The sequence below is a fragment of the Rhododendron vialii genome, chromosome 1a (assembly GCF_030253575.1).
Source record: "Rhododendron vialii isolate Sample 1 chromosome 1a, ASM3025357v1".
NCBI classification, from domain to species: domain Eukaryota; kingdom Viridiplantae; phylum Streptophyta; class Magnoliopsida; order Ericales; family Ericaceae; genus Rhododendron; species Rhododendron vialii.
The window spans coordinates 17,970,673-17,992,006 of record NC_080557.1 but is presented as its reverse complement, the minus strand read 5'-3'; the positions used below and the strand labels follow the sequence as shown (position 1 = coordinate 17,992,006).

The following is a 21,334-nucleotide window of genomic DNA, read 5'->3' as shown; positions in this document are numbered from 1 at the left end:
AGTAACTTAGTAACTTAATTTTTAATAAAAAATAGTGCATTACAAGAAAATAATTTACCTCGTAAAACGAGAATTACTTTAAAAAAAAGAACCTTAGCGGGGCAAAATTTTTTTTTTTTTTGTCATTCGCTAAATCTTATATTCCGTATACTTTATCCTGGGGGACTTAGAGAGGAAGATGGAGATACTTAAAGAAATCGAACTTAGTCCATATACATAAGAGTATAGGAGAGATACTAACTGCACTCTACTCCACTTGCGGGTAAAGTCGAAAGTTCAATGGAGTAAGTACTATTTTGTTTTTGTTATTATGGGAATAGTTAATGTTATCCCTGCAGCCTGGCTAGTGGCTAGCTTTGTACTGAGTAGTTACAACTGGTATTAATGTACTGTTTGGCGACACATAAATGTAGGTGTTGGATTTGGAGGGAGGGGGGGATAAAAACGTATTGTCTGTGTAGGGGTCCACCCCGTAGCAGCAGCAGAGATTTGCAATTAGCTGTACGACTGGAAAGATATCGTGCTTATTGTGTCCAGTGCAGTGCAGTGCAGTGTGCCAGACAGATTTATACTACACGAGTAGTGGGAACATGCGGCTTTTGCCTTTACGTTTACCTCCTCAAATTTTACTAACTTACCGGCTTAGGAAACGGCTTTTGTCTCTCTCTCTCTCTCACTTCGGATTAATTCTCTCTCTCTCTCTCTCTCTCTCTCTCTCTTAATCAATTCTATTGGCACCCCTCTCTTTTCTCGGTACCCACACCAAGCTAAAAATCCTTGTAAATATACTCCTATCAAAGCATCCACAATGTAATAATCAAAATTAAAAAGTTGCTAAAGTTATCAATGTTTACTCAAAAAAGTGCTCACATTGTAATAACAAAACTTAGCAACTTTTTAACAACTCATCAAATTTTGACCTTTGAATAACCAAACTTAACAACTTTTACCAATAACTAAAACTCAATAACCAAACCCAATAACCAAATTCAAAACTAAAAAATTAAAAAACACCTCACGTTAGAATCGTTTCATCGAGACGAATAATTTGGTGTAGTCGGGTGCGTGATTGAAACTCGTTTGCAATTGGACATAGATGCATTGCGTATTGTGAGGGGATTTTTTATAGGGATACAAAAATAACCAATGTGGAGATCAAGTTTGTTAGGTTTGATTATGAACTAAATGGATAATCAAATGCTGACGTGGCACATTTTGGTTATCGATTTTGATTATTCCCATTGCGGATGCTCTCAGAAGAGAGAGTGCTAGGGACACATTCGGTGTGGCACACCTCAGTCACACCCCTCTCACATACAGGTGGGGCCCGTTTCAGTGGGCTCCACCTGTATGTAAGAGGGGTGTGGCTGAGGTGTACCACACCCGATGTGCCTCTAGCATTTTTGTATCAGAATTACCCAATCCATAACGAGTATCTATACCTTCAAATTCAGTGACGGAACCAGAATTTAACTTCGGGATGACGCCGTGTGAAGTGAGTACAATACTGATCTTTGTCTATTGTTATGAACAAAAACAAACTCGATTCAATTTTCATGTAGTCTTTATATGAATTCTGTATTTGATTTGGTATTTGAAAAGTTTTTTGAAAAATAGTAGGGGTAATAAGTGGAAAAAGATAGAGAGAGAAATGTTGGAAGCAGGGAGAATCTAGACAAAGTTTTTTGAAAAATTCTTTTTGAATTGTAAAGAGAACAAGGCATTCTGCTATGGAAACAATTTTTTCATGATCCAAATCATTCATCTTTTAACTCGATATTTTTTAATAATTGTATGAAAAATTGAGTTGCTTGAATACCTATAAATGTCTAATATATACGCATAAAATAGCACTATTTATGAAATCAGGTATGGCCTGTGCCACTCCCCCCTCTATAAAATTCTGCTTATCTTCAAATCTCCATCACTTGCCAACATGTCTTGCAACCACCACCGCCATCCTCAATCACTTTTCCTTTTTGTTTTGTTCTGTTCATTCTTCAATACTGATTCACTTATCCCAAGTTTGTCGAAAAATTCTTGTAACTTACAAGTACTCCTGTCCACTTCTAAGAAAGATGGAAACAAATAGGAAGTGCAATCTGATTGTACTACTAATCTATTGAAATGTAATCTGATTGTACCACTAATCTATTGAAATGTAAAAATGTTCCCATATAAAGTAAAGCTAAGACAAGATAAATATAATGGGTTTGTTATCAAATCTTTCATGTGGCAAAATAACCGCCATTGCTAACCGTTTGTCCCGTAAATGATATCTCTAATGTCTTGTGTGGAGAATTGATTTTTTTGCTCTTAATTTTTAAATTCTCATCAAATCTAACCTTCATGTCTATGTTCTTAAAATCACACGGAGTTCAATTCTCAAACGCATAAAGTGTGTTCATGACCAATTAAGTAAAGTAACCGAGATATGATAATCATATTACTCCAAATTCGAAGGGAGGTAAACGTAATTCACCCAGAATATCTACCGTACGCCCCGGACTTTTATCTCGCGAGACATGGCATATTGAATTCAAATTTATCGTTCTGGTTTTTACGCCAAGCAGGATGGCGTATTGGCGTTTCTATGAAATCAGGAATATAAAGCCACCGAAGAGGAGAGAGAGAGAGAGAGAGAGAGAGAGAGAGAGAGAGAGATAAACTAGAAAGTGCAGCATATATATAGAGAGAGAGAGATCGAAACTGCCGGCCCCATTCCGTTTCTCTTCCTCATGCTTGTCTCTTCACAGAAGAAAGAGCTTTTGCTTTGTCCGTTTCTCCCTTTCATTCTCTGCTCACAACTCTTCAATGTCTCTCTCTCTCTCTCTCTCTCTCTCTCTCTCTACGTATTTTTATATACGTGTATATATAAATGTATATGTCTGTATGAACAAGTTATATTGTGTTTCGTAGTGTATGTTTCTTGATTTTCGTCTCTGATATTAGAGGAATCACAAGATTCATGGAAGTCTCAGTGCCTCTCTTTTCCGTTTTTCGAAATGTTTACTGTGAACAGCGATGGAAATCGAGGATGTGATGCATTTTCGAGCCCTAGAATTAGAGGACCAGTTATTGCTATCTACTTTTGTTAATGTATTGCAGTTGTTGAGTTATGATATTGAATTGCTCAATTTGATCTTAGCGTAAGCTACTTTTTTGGTTCGATTTTCAGCTCCTTTCGCGGATGTGAGGAGGTCGCGCCTTTCATGAGGTATTGACATTTCTATTTGCTTGATATCTGAATGATTTCTGACCGAAACCTCATCATTCTTTCTTTGGTTGCTGATTAAGGGAAAGCCGAGAAAATATTTTCTGTCTTATGTAGTTATGTCAAGGTTCTTTATGCTTCTGGACAATGGAAAACTGAAACTGCTGGGAAAATTTTATTCTCTTCAATTGTTTGGCTTGGGAGGAGAGAGGAGAGAAAATAGCAAACTGTGGAGCACAGTAAAATTTTCCTTGCACTTTTCTTCTTCTTTCCTTCTTAATTATTTTCTCTTTCAAATAGCAGGTTTGCGTTATTATTAGTTGAGTATAGTTTCTAAGCTATGAACCATGAACGCTTCTAGATGGGGTCATGTCTGTACAGTATGCACTGATACTCCGCTATACCCGTGGATCTAGGTCACGTATCCGAGCTTTAATAACATTAAGATGGTGACACGTCTTGTGGAGTTTGAAAGGATCCAATTTTGTTGGATATCATGGGACACAATTAATGCTCTTGACAGAGAGCTCAATAGGGAAAACAGATTTATGTAGCCGACCCCAATTGATTTGGACGTAAGGCTTGGTTTGGTTTGGTTACATTTTAGAAAGAAATACATAGTGAGAGCGACGTGAAGAATGTTGAGAGACTCAGGCAAGCATTTCATCCCATGCTTGCGTATCTGTTTATGTCAAGTGACACGCCAAGAGGCGATATGCAAATAATGCCGAGACATGGGAAAGCCTTTATCTTATGCTATTGAACCATGAATTCATGTCAATTGACACATCAAGAGGTGATATGCAGACATCATTGAGACACAAAATGCGTCAAAGGACGTGACACCAAGCAACGTAACAAGTCAAGGGACTCATGCATGAAAGCCTGAAGGGAATGTAATCTTTTTTGGTAGTTTTTAGAATTTCTTTTTGTGTCGAACCCTCGTTTGATAAAGTTGGAATTTTGACAATTAGACAAGTAATGGAGTAACCTTGTATACAATAGTTTTGTATAGTTTTGACAATTTTGACAAGTAATGGAGTAACCGTGTCCATATTCTCTTTTTCAACATTTTCTATTATTTCTGTATTTATATGCATGCTTTGTAGTTTCTAAGAAACAAAATGGAGGACGAAAGGCCTGATATTATCTCTTAGAACATCTCAAATGGTTAGAGCCAATTACGTTTCAAAGCAAAATCGTTTTTTTGACATGTTATACTGCCGAAATGACAATCTTGCTCCAATAGTTAGATATAAGAGAGAGAGTTTTGGCTTGAGCCATTTTTGTGGAGTCCATCAAAAGAAAGAGAGGAAAAAAATTTCAGCCGAGGAAAAACCTATACTGAATCCAGCATATCATTTGCCATTTGGCAACGCAATATTTTGCTTTGGATTTGGCATAGGGTTGGCAATGGTAATATTTTAGAGTTTTTTTTTTCCCCCAAATTATGGTTTTGGCGTAGTAAATTATATAGGGCTGGAGGTCTCTTATTGGTGGAAGCGCCTATTCATGAAGAAGTGATATCTTTTTTTCACCCTATAGTTGCTGAGATTTATGGTGAGTTCGCGCTGTGATGGAATTTCAGTAAAACCAATTCTACTGGACTGAGAACTTGAAAGCACTCCAATGCCAAGTTGTTTACTTTATGTTAGTCACTAGGACTGTCATACAGAAAGTGCTTGTAAATACCAAAACTAACCAAATAATTCCAAGGATAGATGGTAGATCTTCTGAACAACAAGATTAATGTAGCAGCAGTTTGTTTAAGTGTTGCACATTGTCCATTTTGACCCTTCAATATATTAACCAATATATTTCTTCAATGTTGTTTATAATTAATTAGGTATTTTCTTTGGGTGTATTTTGCAGCTTTTTTTGCACCCGAGCTGGAATTTATTGTGAAAAATGAATGGGAGTCAACAGATGGATGTGCATTACGTGAATACAGGCTTTCCTTACAACAATCCTTCTGAAACCTTTATGGGCTTTTTTGAAGGTCTTACTCATGCACCAGTGCATTATCCACATGTCGAATCTTTTCATGAGCAGGTGATTCTAATCTCCAGTATTAAACTTGTCTTGGATGGAAGGAATTTTACATGTGAGAATGTATAGAAAACTCCTTTAATTTTGATGATCATCCTAGTTCTCCTTATTAATTGACGATTGGTGATACATGATTCCCATGAATTTAGACGGAGACAATGTATGATGTTTTTCACATAATGCTTATTTAAAACATGAATATCTTTGACATATGCTCTCCCTGCAGTATCTTATCATACTTATAATAAGCTCCTAGTCCTCATCCTGTGGCGGTGTCCTGTCTCGGCGCAAATACTGTTAATCACTTGTTGTAGAGCTTTTTATTTGTACAGTTAAGCATATTATGGCTTAGAGAATTACTTGCTTGGGAAGATATATCCAGTTCCTCGTGTGTGCAAATTGACACTAATGTCATTCATGAATCATGATACAAAAAGTTCTTCTGCGTTGTTTGTCCAGGAAAATGTGTACTGGTTACCGAATGTGAATTCATACAAATTTGGAGTTCACGGACAAGGAAGTGCTTCTTATTATGATCCTTACGAGGTAAATGATCAGTTCTCAAGAATGGATATCAACAGAAGGGCTTGGGACTACCCTTCAGTGCTGAGCATTGAAGAACCTGCCGCAATAGATCTGGATTCGGGAGGGAATACAGTCATGAATATGCAAGCGATACCTGAAGAAAGTTAGTTTCATATCTTTATCTGTTATATACCCAGCTAATGAAGCATTAATTTCAAACTGGTAATACACGAAGAAATTGGATGGAGTATATTAGATCTTGGCTGTATTTCCTATATCACCCGTCTAGTTCGCCAGTTAAAAGTGCTCTAAGATCTTACCAGCAATTTTTTTCCTTATTTTCGTTGGTTCGCCATGCAATACAGTGGAGTCCATTGGGTGTCAATGATTAATATTTTGACTTTTCTAGTCTAGTCCCATCTCTGGATTTTACTGAAGTTTGTGACATCAATATCCATTGGTTTCTGGTGAAACTTCAGAGTTGTCCTATACAATCGTATTATAGGGACGTATTTCCAACATCGAATAGTTACTTATTGCTATGTTGTTTTCCTAAACTTTCAGGCAGTCCAAATCATGAAATGTCCGCTAGTTCTCAGGTATACAGTTCCTTTCACTTATGTTACGTCATCTAATAAATGTTGCATTTGACTGTTCTTACTTTAACTCCAATAATGAAGTAATACATGTACTCGTTTGAAGTGGCTTTTCATGAGGTAATTGGGAAGAGAAATCTTTTGCGTATGTGTTTGTATAGCTGTATATGAATATTGCTATCCTCGTTGAAGATAGTTTGCTGTGAAATACTGTGGTTGGAGGCAAGTTTGTGCAGTACGGCTATGCTTGGTGCTACTTTTGACTTGCAAATATCAGAGTATTGATTTTCAAAAATATCTTGTGTATATACTCAATGTTGTTAACATTGGAAGATAAATCTGCTTGTACACATTACATTGCTGATAAAAATGAAAGTCGTGCTTTGAAGAATTTTCTCATATCGGGTTAAATCCTGTTTGCCTTTGGGACTCTCATCTGCTTATGCGTGTGGTGGACATGTAGGCTTTGCATACTCAATACAAGGTTCTAGCTAAACCTTTCACTTTCAATTTATTGTGCAGGAGATTTGGCAAGACAATGTTGATCCTGATAACATGACCTATGAGGTTTGTTTTGCTGAATTTAACTTGTAGACTTTTTCACGTCTATCATGAGGCATGAACTTCATGGTTTGATTTCTTTTCATGTTCATGTAAGCAGTGAAGGAAGTCAGTTTATTTTGTACTGAATGAAACCTCCCAAATATATAGCCATAGACCCGGGAATTTTATTTGGGGGGCTTAACTAGTTGTATTAACATTGCTTGGAGGGAACCAATGATGAATTTCTTCCTAGCCGTATATTAGGAAAACATGCATCCAAAACTATTCCTAAAATTGAAATGTTTCATTTCTATGAGAGAGTCTTGACAGATTTTACTAGAAAAGAAGTTAGTGCTTATCTAAATCTAATTTTTTGCTGATCTTTCGAAAGTTAAGTAAAACATAGGAAGCAGGAATAGAGATGTTCAACAGTAATGATAATGTTGTTCCAAATAAATTATATGGCTACTTCTAATGCTCAAAAGTTGAACCTAGTGACTTTGAAGTTGAGCAGCATCTATGTAAAGATATCAAAGAAGACTGCAATTCAATCCTTCATTTTAAAGTTCAGCTCAGCATTTTTGCCAAAACTAGTTTTGTCATTATTGTCTCAAGTTTTGCATAATTAGTTAACAACTATCAAAATTGACAGTTTGAACTTCTATCCAGATTTCTAATTTGTCTTAGTCCTGCAGGAATTACTTGATTTAGGTGAGGCTGTTGGAACTGAAAGTCGAGGTCTTTCCGAAGAACTTATTAGCATGCTTCCAACTTCAAAGTACAAGTCTGGTGGCTTCTTCTCAAGAAAAAAATCAGGAGAGAGGTAAGATTCTTTGTGAAATGCTTTTTTTTTAATTTGTTTCCTCTGCAGCTCATTTTTTATATTTTGCCACAGTCGTGCATAAGTGTGTGTGCGTTGCCTGTATGTGCACCGTTCTTCCAACCTTTGCCTATAGATTGAATTGCTCATAATATCCAGTATTTATGAAACAGATGTGTGATTTGCCAAATGAGATATAGAAGAGGAGATCGACAAATAAATTTGCCATGCAAGCATGTTTACCATATGGAATGTTGCACCAAATGGCTTGGCATCAACAAGGTAAGTCTATTTTCTCATAGCTATATTCTGCTCCGACATTTTTAACACTTCTGATCAGTTAATCTGCTCTGTTGTCAGACATGCCCAGTTTGCAACACTGAAGTTTTTGGCGAGGAATCAGAGCACAAATCAACAAATGTTTGACAACTAGAAAGCAATATTATTGTGTTCCTTGCTGCATTGCTTTTTGGCATTTACTGTTCTTACTCAATTTTGCTTCATTTTTCTTTTTTCTTGTTCTTGTATTGTCTATCGGGGGTGGAGGGATACGTAGGTGTAGTTTAGGTTTGGCTGTTCTTCGTGTTACACGTACTATTTTGTAGAACTGTCTTGGCCTTTCAGAATACAGTAAATATAATGGATATCGAGGACCAACCTTGTTCTGCTCCTTGTTCTTATTTGCTTTTTCCTTCTTTTTCACCTCTAATGCCTTTGGCTTTCACTTTAATACATTCAGGTTTCTTGAGGTAAATTGAAGGCTTCTAGTTGTTTGTTAGGCATTACTTGGTGATTTGGCTGCTCATGGAAAATAGTAAAACATCGAAACTGCACATGAAGAACTGACAGTTTCTAATTGGCTAAATCATGAGTTATATGCAATTTTGAAAGTTGACAGCTTTATCCAACTGACAGCTTTATTAATTATTTACAATTTTGAAAGTTGTACTATCTTTGTTCATAGACCCACAACGCAAGATGAAGTTAAGGTGAAGGATAAAATTTGCAAAGAAAGTGTATTTTTTTTTTATTGAATATAAACATTTAGTTATTGTGTATCTAGCTGCTCTTAGACTTGATCCACCAGAACAATTCAAACAATTGATTTGTTTTGATAGTTTATGGAATTACTACCTTTTTTAGTAAATGTGTTAGCTTTTTCTATTATTTTTAACACAAACATACTTTTATTATCTTGGTGTTGCTTAATATGATTTTTTCTCGCTGAAGTGTGTTTAAAAGGTGCCCTCATTATTGTCAATTTCTGGCTAGAGAGGGGAGGTCAGGGAAATTTACAAAACCCCCCCCACCCCCCCCCCCCCCCCCCCCCCCCCACACTAGAATAATCCTGGAGAGTTTGTTGATATTAGGCCATCAATGATTTTTTGATGTCACTCTTATTAGAATAGTTTTCCTCCACTTCAGTGTCATTGACTTCGTTGATATAAGGCCATCAAAAGTGTACTATTGCACAAAATTTACATTTGTCCAAAAAAATGTGTACATAATTAACTTTTTTTTTAAAGTAGATAACCGAAAAAGTATAATGTAGCAAATATTGTAAGAAAAGGGGGCGGGGTCAAGACCTAAGTCCTAGTGGGTGCGGATGTAGGAGTACAAGCATGAAAGAATCGTTTAGAAAGTTCTTAAATAATGAAATTTGTGAGTGCAATGATTGAAAGCAAGAGCAAAAGTCAATTGAAAAATTATGTGACTAAGGTCAGAACGTCGCGGGTAAAAGCTCCGCCCACCCTGAGAGAGGGCTAGTTGGACGTTAGAAGAAGATAGAGAGACATTGTAAAACAAATTTTGTGGAGTGCAATTTTGTTCACCATCCTTAAAAGATGATAAATATTATCCTCCTTCGTATTGGTTGAAAAGATGTGGATTCCACCTCAAGTGATGCCATGCTTACCATGCAATACACTTTTTGGTAAGCATGACATCACTTTGTGCTGGAATCCATATCATTTTAACCAATAAAAAAGAGGGTAATGTTCACCCTCTTAAATGGAAGGTGAACAAAACTCAACTCAATTTTGTGTGGCAAAGAGAAATCGAATGGCTAGGATGGGAAAGCACATGTTAATGTGTGTGTGGTCGATACGGGGTCTATCGGATGATAAAGATGACCACAATCTAGTGTGGTGATTTCCTTTGTGTATATATTGTAAAAATGTTACACATATACAACCATTTAATCCAACAGCAAAATTAATCAACGTTGCTATAGTTATCGATGGTAACAATACTGACGGGGTACCGGCGGCCACACGAGGCTCACTACAGGTTCCGTACACAAAAAATTCGAACCGTTCAAAATTTTAAAAAAAAATTCGTGTGGACATTGCGAAAAAATAACTCAATTCGATAAGTGCAGGTACCCAATCTAATCTTCCCATTTTTGCCGATTTTTCAAAATTGAAAGATTGAATCGAGCACCTATACATATCAGATTGAGCTGATTTCTCGTGATGCAGTTTTTTATAAAATTATTGAACGACTTAGATTTTCCATACGAAATCCGTAGTGGGTCCCATGTGGTCATTGGTACCCTGCCAGTATGGGGACCATCAGTCCCATTTGCTTTTCGGAAAATTAATACTCCATCCATCCCGTAATATATAGTCCACTCAGTGGAGTGGGGTACAGTTGATGCCTCTCTTATATTCTCATGCACATGTGATGTGTTCGATTCTCGTAAGCACCCATCCCATTCCGATAGTCCCCTATGATAGAGTAGATTAGAATTAACGAATGGCAAAAAAAAAAAATTAGTCCACTCCAAAAAGACATGCAATTTTCATATCATATTAAAAAATAAAGTACCTTTGTGCATGGTTACCTAAATTTCTTGACACCAAATTAAAAAATTAATTGGGATTTAATTTGATGTCAAGTACTAACATCTTTCTTTCTTTTTTTTTTTTTTGCCACAACGATAACAGATGATATTATAGATTCAAAAAACAGTATATCAAGAAGAAACTTTATCCCTAAATAAGGGATCAAGAAACCAAACAGAAGGCCGGGAGATTCAGTCCAAAGACTACACCCAACTCCAACTAAACTCATCATTCCAAACAGTCAGAGCACTGCAGAAAACATCCAAAAACACCCACACATGGGTGATAGAAGCCCCGCAAGAGGGGAGAAATCCCATACAATGGACACCAAAGAAGATAAAAAAAAAGAGAAAAACAGGTAATGGAATTGGATGGAATCCGTCGTACCGGAGCAGATTTCATCCACCAACCTAGATCTCCCACTCCGGCAGGGGAGAATGCCTCCGGCAATCACAATCTACAAGGCACTACCTTCAAAAGTCATTGGACTGCACGACGAAAGAGGTGGAGGAGGGGCGGTGGATGGTGGTTTGGGGAGGAGGAGGATGGGGGGTGAAGAGGGAATAAGAGAAAACCTTCGAGATCTAAGATCAAGAGATGAAAAAATCCCACAACGGGGATTTCTCTCCCCCCCCCCCCCCCGTCACCCATTTGGGGTGTAAAACCCTAGGGGGGAGGAATGAGGAGATCTGGGGCGGCGGCTTCTTTTGGTTAGAGAGAGAGAGAGAGAGCGAGCACTCCCCAACTTGTTAACTCTCCAACTAACAACGTCTTTGAATTGTGTGATTTTGTGAGAAAAGAAAGGGTTGTTGTCTATCATAAAAAATCTCATCATTTTTTATTTTTTTTGCGAGAAATGATGATAAACAATATAAGCCTTCCATTTACACACATTCCTCATCATTTATCATCAATTATCCAAATAAGTGGTGAGATTCCCTTCTCCATTCTTTTTTTTTTCTCACCAAATTCCTCAATCCAAAGGAGCTGTAAGGCCTCAAAATGTTGGGGGTCGACCCTATATACCCGTTTTTATCGGGTTAAAATTTTAGATAATATCACCTGTACAAGATGTTTGATAAAACTCAAACTAAAAGCTGAATGTTGAAAAAACTATTTGATAAATATATTAAGCATTGAATTAAAATAAACAATGAAATAACTTTAGTTTTAGAAGAAATTAATTAGCCATCCTCTTTACCCTACTTATTTAGGTATCCATCCTATAGCATTTAAATACTTATGTTTCTATCCTCAAAATCTATTATTACCCACTATACCCCTATTCATTTATTAAATATATTATTGTGTATATATATATATATCTCATTCCCACCGTTTCAAACAAGACAGACTATCCCTACAATATCTCCATTATTAACAGAATCCCATCCCCATCATGTTTCCTATATTTACGAAGCCCATCCCCACTGTTTCACTCCGAACTTATCCTATAATATCTCCATACAACCCAACCTCACTCCCTAAATCAATACACCATCGTCATTTTCGTCCATCACCATCAGATCACCATTAGCTGACCACCCCCCATAGCCGCACCACCACCGTTGTACCCTTCTCTCCGGCAACCCCTTCCATCACACCTCCATCGCACCGCTACTTTGTAGACCGACATCGTAGTAGATATGCATAATTGATGGAAATAAATAGGTTTAGGGTTTCGACAGCAACTTACGAAGTCGAGCCATGGTTGAATCGCCACTCACCGATCTATTTCGGAATCGGAGGTGGTGATGGTGATTTTCAAATTCTGGTGATATTGTCTTCTTCTTTGTAGAGTTTCGTCCCTTCAGAATTTGTCATTTTGTTTATTTTTTCCTTTCCTTTTAGCTTGAACGTTCAAATATGGAATGGGAAAATAATCCCATGCTTCTGGGGATAATGGGAGTTTATGGTTTCTACGTTTACAGAGATTTGGGTTTATCATAGATTTGTGGGTTTTGATCAAACGAACCTTATGCAGAAATTTGTCATGATTTTTATGACGTGTTTGTAGCTGAAATTTGATGTATTATGAATGGTTGATTTTCATGACAATTTTGCATAAATCTGTCATGTATTTGTAGGATAAATTTATGTCATGATTTCTATGATAGTTTTACAAAAATTTGTCATGATTATTTTTTTGGGTAATCAATATGGATCTCTAATGTTATCATGTTTGTCACTAGTGTTTGCAAATTCATCATGTTCATTAGTGTTACGCAATTGCGGGTTATCATATTTGTCATAATTTTTATGACGTGTTTGTAGCTAAGATGGAAGATTATGAGAGAGAAAGAATTAAAAAGATTAGGTGAGAGAAATGTTTAAAAGATTGGAGAGAAATTTGGGATAGTTAAAAAAGATAAGGAAACAGAAGGATTTTGAAAATTAGAAGAGAGAAATGGTAGTTTAGAATTTATTTGAATTTGAGAATGGAAAGATAAGTTTTTAAACCCACTAGGATGGAGACTTAAGTATTTATGTTGGAAAGGACCCCTATTTAAGTTCCCTAAAGTTTTATTAGTTATGGTAATTCTCAATTTTACTGACGGTCACCATATATATGTGATAGTGGTGGAGTGATGATTGTGGCGACGGTGGTGGAATGATTATGGTAGTGATGGAGTCCCGTGGGAGTGGTGGTGGTGGGGTGGAGTGATGGTGGTAGTGGTGGTTGTGTTGGTGGCGATGGTGGTGGTGGTGGTGGTAGAGGTAAACTGATGATGGTGGTGGTGGTGGTCGGAGTGGAGTTGGTGGAGTGGTGATAGTGGCGATGACGACAAAGTGTTGGTGGTGGAGGTGGAGGGGTGATGGTAATGGCAACGATAATGGGAGTGATAGTGGCGGGGATGAGTGGTGGCGTGGTAGTGCGAGAGGTGGAGATGGTGGTAGAGTGGTGGTGGTGGTGACGCCAATGATAGTAGCAGTGGTGTGGAAGGTAGTGGTGGAGGAAGATGAAAAGGTTAAATGTTAGCAGTCTTGAATTCAGTCAGAATTAAGTAGCTCAAAACTACTTAATTTTTATCAACTCTTTAGCTTACATTTTAAGAGATACTTCTTTCTGCTAAAAATAAGTACTTATGTTTTGAATTAAAAGAGATGTATTGTGAGAGAATGACCTGTCTCGTAAAACAGAAAATACTAAGTACTTAAAAAATAAGAACATTAGTGGAACAGATTAATCATTTTTACTTTTTCTTTTTTTAACACTAAGGGGGTTAATCTTTTAAGTAATGTAAAATACGGTTATTACTTAATTCATTTAATTTTAAGTGATGAATTTAAATTATCAAACAACCCCTAATCATTGAATTGAATCGAGTATCTATGGTATAAATATGAATTTTTTTATAACCTGGTTAATGGTATAAATATGACGACATAATTAACAACCCGACTACAGCGACCAATCGTCACTCCCCGACACGCAGTGTCTCACTCCGAGTCTCGTACAGGTGATCGAAGCCATTCCATAATTTCTTTAAAAAAAATCGAGTGATCTTGAATTTAAATAAAAAATTGAAAATTTTGATCGAACTCCTACACATATCCAATTAACCTGATCTTTTACGGGCCCACTTATTTTTTTTTAAATTATCGAACTGCTTGAATCATCCGTGTAGGATCCAGTATAGGTTCGCGTACCATAGTGTAACGACCCTGATTTTCGGTAAATAAAATTTTTGTTAAATATTTAAATTTTATTTAAATTACTTGGATTTGCTTTTAAAATTCCTTTTAAATTTTTATAATCCGTCATAATTAGATTTAAGTCCTTTAAATTTCATTTTCTTGACTAGAAATCCTACATGGCAAGTAGAATTAGTTTTCAACCGAACTGTCAATTCACTTAGTTACAATCGACCTTTTTGACCATCTTTGAGCCTTATAGACCCCTCCTAACCCTAATTGAACCCTTGGACCGTATGAAGTAATGATTATACTTCATGTTTAGTCTTATCAATCTTACTGATCATTATTATCCCTTTAACCATTGGATAATATTTGCTAGGGAAATTTCTATCCCTTCGACAATAGGACATTTGACTTGCCAATGTATATATAACTTTGACTAGACAAGTTATAAGCCATCATTTTGCTTCCAAAGTTAACCTAGCCATGCCATGCATGCAAGCGTAAAGTATAGCCTTAAGTCTAATTATCCTAGAGTTACTTTCCTAGATGCATATATATATATATATATATATATATATATATATATATATATATATATATATACACACACACACACACACACACACACACACACTAACCTTCTAATGAGGACGTCCTCACTTTTTAAAAATGCGGACGTTTGTCTTCAGCCGTTGGATCTCATCCAACGGCTCAGATTTTAAAAGAGAATTCGCGGGTTTAAATGAGGCGTGGGTCGGGTAATAACTTCCCGGGTTCCACACACGGGTTAGAACCCCCCCAAATGTTTCTTTCACGGCTCATTTGAACAGGCGACCGAAGAGAGAGAAGAGAGAGAGAGAGAGACGACGAACGACGAAGACAGACGACGAACGACTGCCCTTGTTCTTCTTCAGATCCGACGAACGACGGCCCTTATCTCGCCCTCATTTGTTCTTCTTCAAATCCTTTCAAAACTTCACCTCCAGGTATATCTCACTCTCGCTCTCTACCTCAACCCCCAATTTTTAGGATTTTTTTTCCTTTCAAAAATCTGATTTTTTTTCTCCCGACAAGAACAACCCTTTCCCCTTGCAAATCTGATTTTTGTTTCGAAAATCTTATTTTATTTGAAAATCTTTTTTTTTCTGGTTTATGTTATTTTTTTTCTGATTTATGCTATTTTTTCTAATTTATGTTATTTTTCCGAAGAACGAAGAACAAATCGAACGTGGGTACAACATGACGACGACGACGACGACGCACGAAGGTCGATTTCTCTCTCTCTCTGACTAAAAAATTAGGGTTTTCGTTAACTGCTTAGTATTTTTTTTTTATTTCGAGTTAGGGTGATGATGAGAGTGACTGATTTGTATGAGAAAATAGGGTTTGAGAGGGCACTTACACGTATACGGTCAGTGCACCTTGAATAGTTAGAAATAAACGTTTAAGTGGTAACAATAGGGTCGCTGAATCTGTTCACTGGTTTGTATGAGAAAATCAGAATTTTTCGAACTGATTTGAAAATTTGTTCATGTCTATTTTTTTTCTCGACCAGATATGGAGACCGATCGACAAGAAGAAAGTGTAATGCCACCACCGACCGTCCAACAACCAAGGTCTATCTCTTTCCCTCCCTCCTCTGGTTAAAAAATTAGGATTGTAGTATGCTAATAGTGTCCATAATGTTTTTTCTTTTGGATTGTAGTATGCGGTGTGAATCATCTGCGAATTCTTCACAACTACTTCACACTCCCCAAGTTAAGAATGACTTCATACCCAAAATTAATCAAGAGTTTGATAGTTTACAGAAAGTTAAGGAATTCTACAACCGTTATGCTAAAGAAGGTGGATTTGGTACCCGATCACATTCTAGTAGAAAGAGTACAGTCGATGGAAATGTAAATGTAATCGTTAGGAAGGAGTTTTGTTGTTTCAAACAAGGTTTGCCGGTCAAAAAAAGTACTCAACCAAACAAACGGCGTCGAGGGATGACTAGAGAGAATTGTCATGCAAGATTGGCAGTTGTGAGGAAGGGTGAAAAGTACGTTGTTTCCCAATTTTTTGAGGGTCATAATCACGCACTTACATCTCCGAGGAGGGCACATTTGCTTCGATCCCATCGTAAGGTGTCAGCTGCCAAAAAAGCTTTAGTAGAACAATTGTCAGCAGCAAATGTGCCAACTTGTCAAGAAATGACTATATTTGAGTTGGAATCGGGAGGTCTTGAAAATGTTGGATGCTCACAACAAGATCTTTATAATTATAAAAGGGATAAGAGGATGATGGTAGACGGACATGATGCCAATATGTTGTACGAGTATTTTCAATCTGAAAAAGCAAAGAATGACGGTTTTATTTTTACAATTGAGAAAGATGATGAGGATAGGATGACACATTGTTTTTGGGCGGATGCAACCGCTAGAAAGTCGTACCAGTATTTTGGAGATGTGGTGGTGTTTGACACTACATATAACACAAACCGTTATTCTATGATTTTCGCACCTATTTTAGGGGTTAATCACCATAGACAGACTACTCTTTTTGGGTGTGCATTCTTATGTGATGAAACAGCTGAGACTTTTGAGTGGCTTTTCAAGGAATGGTTGAAAGCAATGCCTGCAGGCCCTCCTAAAATGATCATAACTGATCAGGATCTTGCAATGACAAAAGCAATTGCTAGTGCTCTTCCGAATACGCTTCATAGGTATTGCATGTGGCACATCACGAATAAGTTTTCTGAAAGAATAAGTGCATTAGCCTACAAAGAACATTATGAGGAATTCAAGAATTGTATATGGAATTCCGAGACAAAAGAACAGTTCGAGGCTGGATGGGTAGAGGTGGAAAGAAAATCTAACTTATCCGGCAATGATTGGTTACAAAACTTACACGAAATTCGTGAGAGATGGGTTCCCGCATATGTGAGACACATTTTTTCTGCTCACATGACTAGTAGTCAAAGAGCCGAAATTACTCATTCATTCTTCAAAAGGTATGTGTCTAAAGAAAATTCATTGTGGGACTTTGTGACGCGATTTGAGAGGGCACTTGCACGTATACGGCATAATGAGTTGGACAAGGATCATAAAGATGTGAACGAGAGGCCAAACTTGAAAACTATGTACCCCATGGAGGAAACAATGAGTGAATTGTATACAATTGAGATATTTTACATGTTTCAAGATGAGCTCTTTCAAAATACTGCTTATAAGATGATGGCAACAAATGAGGACGAACATCGGGTTGTGTATGCCATTCAAAGGATAAAGGGGAGTGGTTCGAGGGTTCGTGAGGTTGTGGTAGATAAGTCGTCAAACCATGTCAGTTGTAGTTGCAAGATGTTTGAGTGTGCCGGAATTCCTTGTCGGCACATATTGGCTTACTTTTCTAGAATGCAAATTGAAGATTTGCCTAATGAATACATCTTGAGGAGGTGGACAAAATCAGCGAAGGCGATGCGAGTTAAAGATGACTTGGGTTCGGGCATGAAAGAAATATGTGACACGTCTTTATTAGAGCGGCGAAATAGACTCTTCCAACTTGCTTCTACTTTAATTGATGAGGCCATGGTAACTGAGGATGAAACAGAATTTGTAGAAGGACTTTTGAGTTCGGGTCATAAGAAGCTATGTGACATGACAAAAGTAAGTCAAGATGGTGAAGGGACTGCTATCCAAGTGCCGATTATTTGTGACCATGGTTTCAAAGAACCGCTTCAAGTGAGGGCAAAAAGTTGTGGTAAACGACTCAAGGGAGGGAAAGAGAAGGCTGCCAAGAAGGTTAGGCGTTGTCACGGTTGTGGGTTAACAGGGCAATCGCACGACAAAAGGAATTGTCCAAAACTTCTCAGCACGTATGTGTTTAATATTTGTATTGTAAATTTAATTATTTCATTGTTTACATTTTCATTCTCTCTTTTTTTTGTTAGCTCTTCGCAAAATGCTAAGTTGAATGACGAAGACGACGAAGACGACGACGACGATGACATTGACAATGCCAATGATTGTAAGTGTTTATTATAAAATGCTTCTAATATTTTAAATGGAGCCCAACTCTAAGTGAGTTACTTGTTATTTTCTGCTGCTGTTACTGCATTATTCTCATTTGTCTGATGTTCACACTTTTATGTTAGCTATTGTAGTATTCATCAGTATGGGTTTGTAATTTCTTTTTCCTGATTTTGGCCTATCTTTTGTGTTGGCTATTGTAGTAAGCTGCTGCTGATTGCAAGTGTTCTACTGCTGCTGCTTTCTGCTTGCTGCTGGCCTTTGTGCTGCTATGTTATGGCAGCTATTGATGTTTTGTTGGTCTGCTAATGTTCCCGTGTCCCACGGCTGCCTCACTTTTATCTTCTGTGTACAGTTTAGTAGCTGTATTACGGAACACAGGATTGTATTCGTAGGCTATACAAGCTACTCACTGTTAACTAGAGTAAAAAATACGACTAGAGAAACAACTTGACCATTTTTTTAGTTGGTGTATGTGTATATTGTGAGACTGCTAGTTACAAGGATATGCTGATTCTGGAGTGGAGCTTCAAGTGGCTCTCTTATGTGATTAAATCATAGTTTTGTTTCAGCCGAATCCTAGATTTATGGTCCATTACCATAAAATCAACGTTTGTGTTATCTAAGTTGGAATGAACTACTTTCTTTTGTTAGCAAGGTTATTCTTGATTTTTTGGGAGTGTTGGTTTAACAGGATCTGATCCAAATGGGATAAATCTTTGACTGTCTCAAGATTTCTGTCTTGGCTGTTTGAATTGCCGGTGTCCTTTATTTCTCTCTATCTATTGTTGGCAAGGCTATAGGTCTAGATTCCAAACTTGAAGTAACAAAAAGTCCGCAAATGCAGTGGTGTCCATTGAACCAGAGCTAGAGGAATCCCAGTAAGTGTACTGCCAGAAGGTTCCAAAGCAGCAAATCCTTCAATGCTAGTTGCCTTATGGAACACTATTGAATCTGATATCTCTAACACCATATTTTGTAGAGGGGGTGGCAAGCACTGGGATAAGAAGAAATAATATAAGTCTTTTTTTTTTGCTCAATGAAATAAAAGCATTCAAAAAAAATGACATCTGCTGCAAAGTAGGACATTCACCTTCGGAATCTCACAAAAGCAAATCAGTAAGCTTAGATTACAAAAAGTGGAGTTCCCTTCATGAATTGTTAAATTGTGTGTGATTTCACCCCCAAGATACCATCCTGTTTAGGCTTGTTGACACCATAATTGTTGATATCACCATCATTAATATTCATTTTGGAATCGTTTCAGAAGTGCCATGGCTACAACTAATAAACCGAGCCAAAGTCCATACACATAAATACACATAAATATCACTAATAAACCGAGCCAAGAAGTACCACAAATTGGATAAGAAGTGCTAAAACATACGTGAACCATACACATAAATATCACATTTTGTTATAAAGAAGCCGAGCCAAAGTTGTGACATCCCTTTCATACACAAAAGCAGCATTCACCAAGCCATTTCGGGAGTCAAAACAGCCCATAACACTAGCAATTAGTCTTAAACCAACAACCTACCAAAAGCCCATAACACCTACCACAACCTACTAGTATTACATCATATCAATTACTAAACTAACTGCCAAAAGTATCTCGCTCCAAGCTAGAAATTTTGTTAAACATAACCATTATATAAACCAACTAAAAGAAAATATAGATGATGACCAACAAAATTAAAATTCCTATTACAGCTCCAACTAAGAGCATTGCAATGTACAGGCAATGTTTGGGCAGCTTGGAAGTAGTTTGGTCATCCATGTTTGCTTGCACGGGTACGAGCAAAGGTGGATAATCGGTCGGGAGTTGAGCAAGTTGAGGAGATAGCAATTGCACATTGGAATGAGCTTCAACATATGCAGTCCAAGCATTATTTGCCTCTTTCAATGAGCGATACTTTTTAAACACGGCCCCAGAGAAGCGAGTTACTTGTTCGCTACAAGCTATCCAACTATCATAGATTCCGGGGATTTTTCCAACAAAAACAACATAATAAAACCTCTTTTCTGCCATTCCTAGAAAAAAATCAACTTGATAAGCAAATAAACAGAAAACAGAATTTTAGTACTTAACATGTATTTAAAGACTCACAAAATGAAATAAACATGGATGAAAGTAGTTCAGTCGAGGATAATAAACATGGATGAAACTGGTTATATCAATGCCTTGGTTACTCATTGCATAGGTGGCTTATATTTATACCAGGACGGAAGTAAATTACTGAAGTTTGGAAACATTGGTGTGAGGTTGGAATTTCCCCTTCTAAGTTTCAACACTCTGGTTGTTCGGGTGGCATTGAGGCTGATAAGATGTGCCATGGCAAGCTAGCTACATAGCTAATTATGCAATTGACACTACAAAAACTACAAACATGGCTAACAAGCACAATCAGTGAGAAATTAGTACTATAAAAAATAAAAAAAATACCCAACAACGCCAATTAAAGAAAGAATCAAAACAAGCATCGATCGCGACCTCTTTGTGCAACTCTCGCTCCACGACAAAATCCACAGATTGATTTTCAATCTGATTGCCTTGTTAACCCTAATTTCAAAAAATAACATAAATCAAAAAATTCTTTGGCTCAAAACTGATTCAACAGAATAACATACAACATACACAAAGAAAAAAAAAACAGAACATAGCCTAATCAGTTTAGAAGAGCAACATTTGGGTTTTTTGATTTTGTCACATTTAGGAATGCAGCTTCGAAAATTCTCTGGTTCAAAACAGTTGAACTCCGTTAATTATCCAAATGAATACACAATTACCAGTAAATAAACAGAGAGAGAGAGAGAGAAACATTTTAGCAGAATCAAATTTTCAAAAAAACAAAAACCCTAACAAAAATAAAATAAAATTTTGAAAAAAAAAAACCCTAAAAATTGGGTTTGAACAGATTGAACAAGAAAGAGAGAAAGAGAGAGAGATACCACAACGAAGGTCGAGTCTTCGTCGTCCTTGTTCGTTGTGGGTGTGGGTCTTCGTCGTTCCAAACAAAACCCTAGGAAAGATCGGTTTCAAAGAGACAGAGAGAGTAAGCGAGAGAGAGAGCTCGCGAGACTGCGAGAGC

General features: G+C 37.1%; 2 protein-coding genes and 1 long non-coding RNA gene across 5 annotated transcripts; 2 read left to right on the top strand and 1 right to left on the bottom strand.

The window, feature by feature from the left end:
* Positions 1–2,546: 2,546 nt before the first annotated feature.
* LOC131317934 (E3 ubiquitin-protein ligase BIG BROTHER) lies at positions 2,547–8,404 on the top strand. 2 transcript variants are annotated; one of them, XM_058347641.1, is made up of 9 exons: positions 2,547–2,816; positions 3,179–3,217; positions 5,087–5,266; positions 5,723–5,951; positions 6,353–6,387; positions 6,907–6,951; positions 7,623–7,750; positions 7,921–8,029; positions 8,108–8,404. In XM_058347641.1, exons 3-9 carry the CDS (start codon positions 5,123–5,125, stop codon positions 8,171–8,173), a joined length of 756 nt encoding a protein of 251 aa, XP_058203624.1. In that variant the 5' UTR covers positions 2,547–2,816; positions 3,179–3,217; positions 5,087–5,122; the 3' UTR covers positions 8,174–8,404. The 2 variants fall into 2 exon arrangements, with proteins under 2 accessions (XP_058203624.1, XP_058203634.1); XM_058347651.1 differs by having other exon boundaries at positions 2,612–2,775.
* A 7,040-nt stretch (positions 8,405–15,444) lies between these two features.
* LOC131317919 (protein FAR1-RELATED SEQUENCE 5-like) lies at positions 15,445–18,271 on the top strand. 2 transcript variants are annotated; one of them, XM_058347622.1, is made up of 4 exons: positions 15,460–15,502; positions 15,791–15,851; positions 15,941–18,088; positions 18,164–18,271. In XM_058347622.1, the coding sequence occupies exons 1-4, from the start codon at positions 15,475–15,477 to the stop codon at positions 18,255–18,257; spliced, it is 2,331 nt and encodes a 776-aa protein (XP_058203605.1). In that variant the 5' UTR covers positions 15,460–15,474; the 3' UTR covers positions 18,258–18,271. The 2 variants fall into 2 exon arrangements, with proteins under 2 accessions (XP_058203612.1, XP_058203605.1); XM_058347629.1 differs by having other exon boundaries at positions 15,445–15,502; positions 15,791–18,265.
* A 1,529-nt stretch (positions 18,272–19,800) lies between these two features.
* Positions 19,801–21,334, bottom strand: LOC131317916 (uncharacterized). The gene is made up of 2 exons (XR_009197449.1): positions 21,195–21,334; positions 19,801–20,276 (listed from the first exon to the last, which is right to left on the bottom strand). It is a non-coding gene; the product is annotated as an uncharacterized LOC131317916 (long non-coding RNA).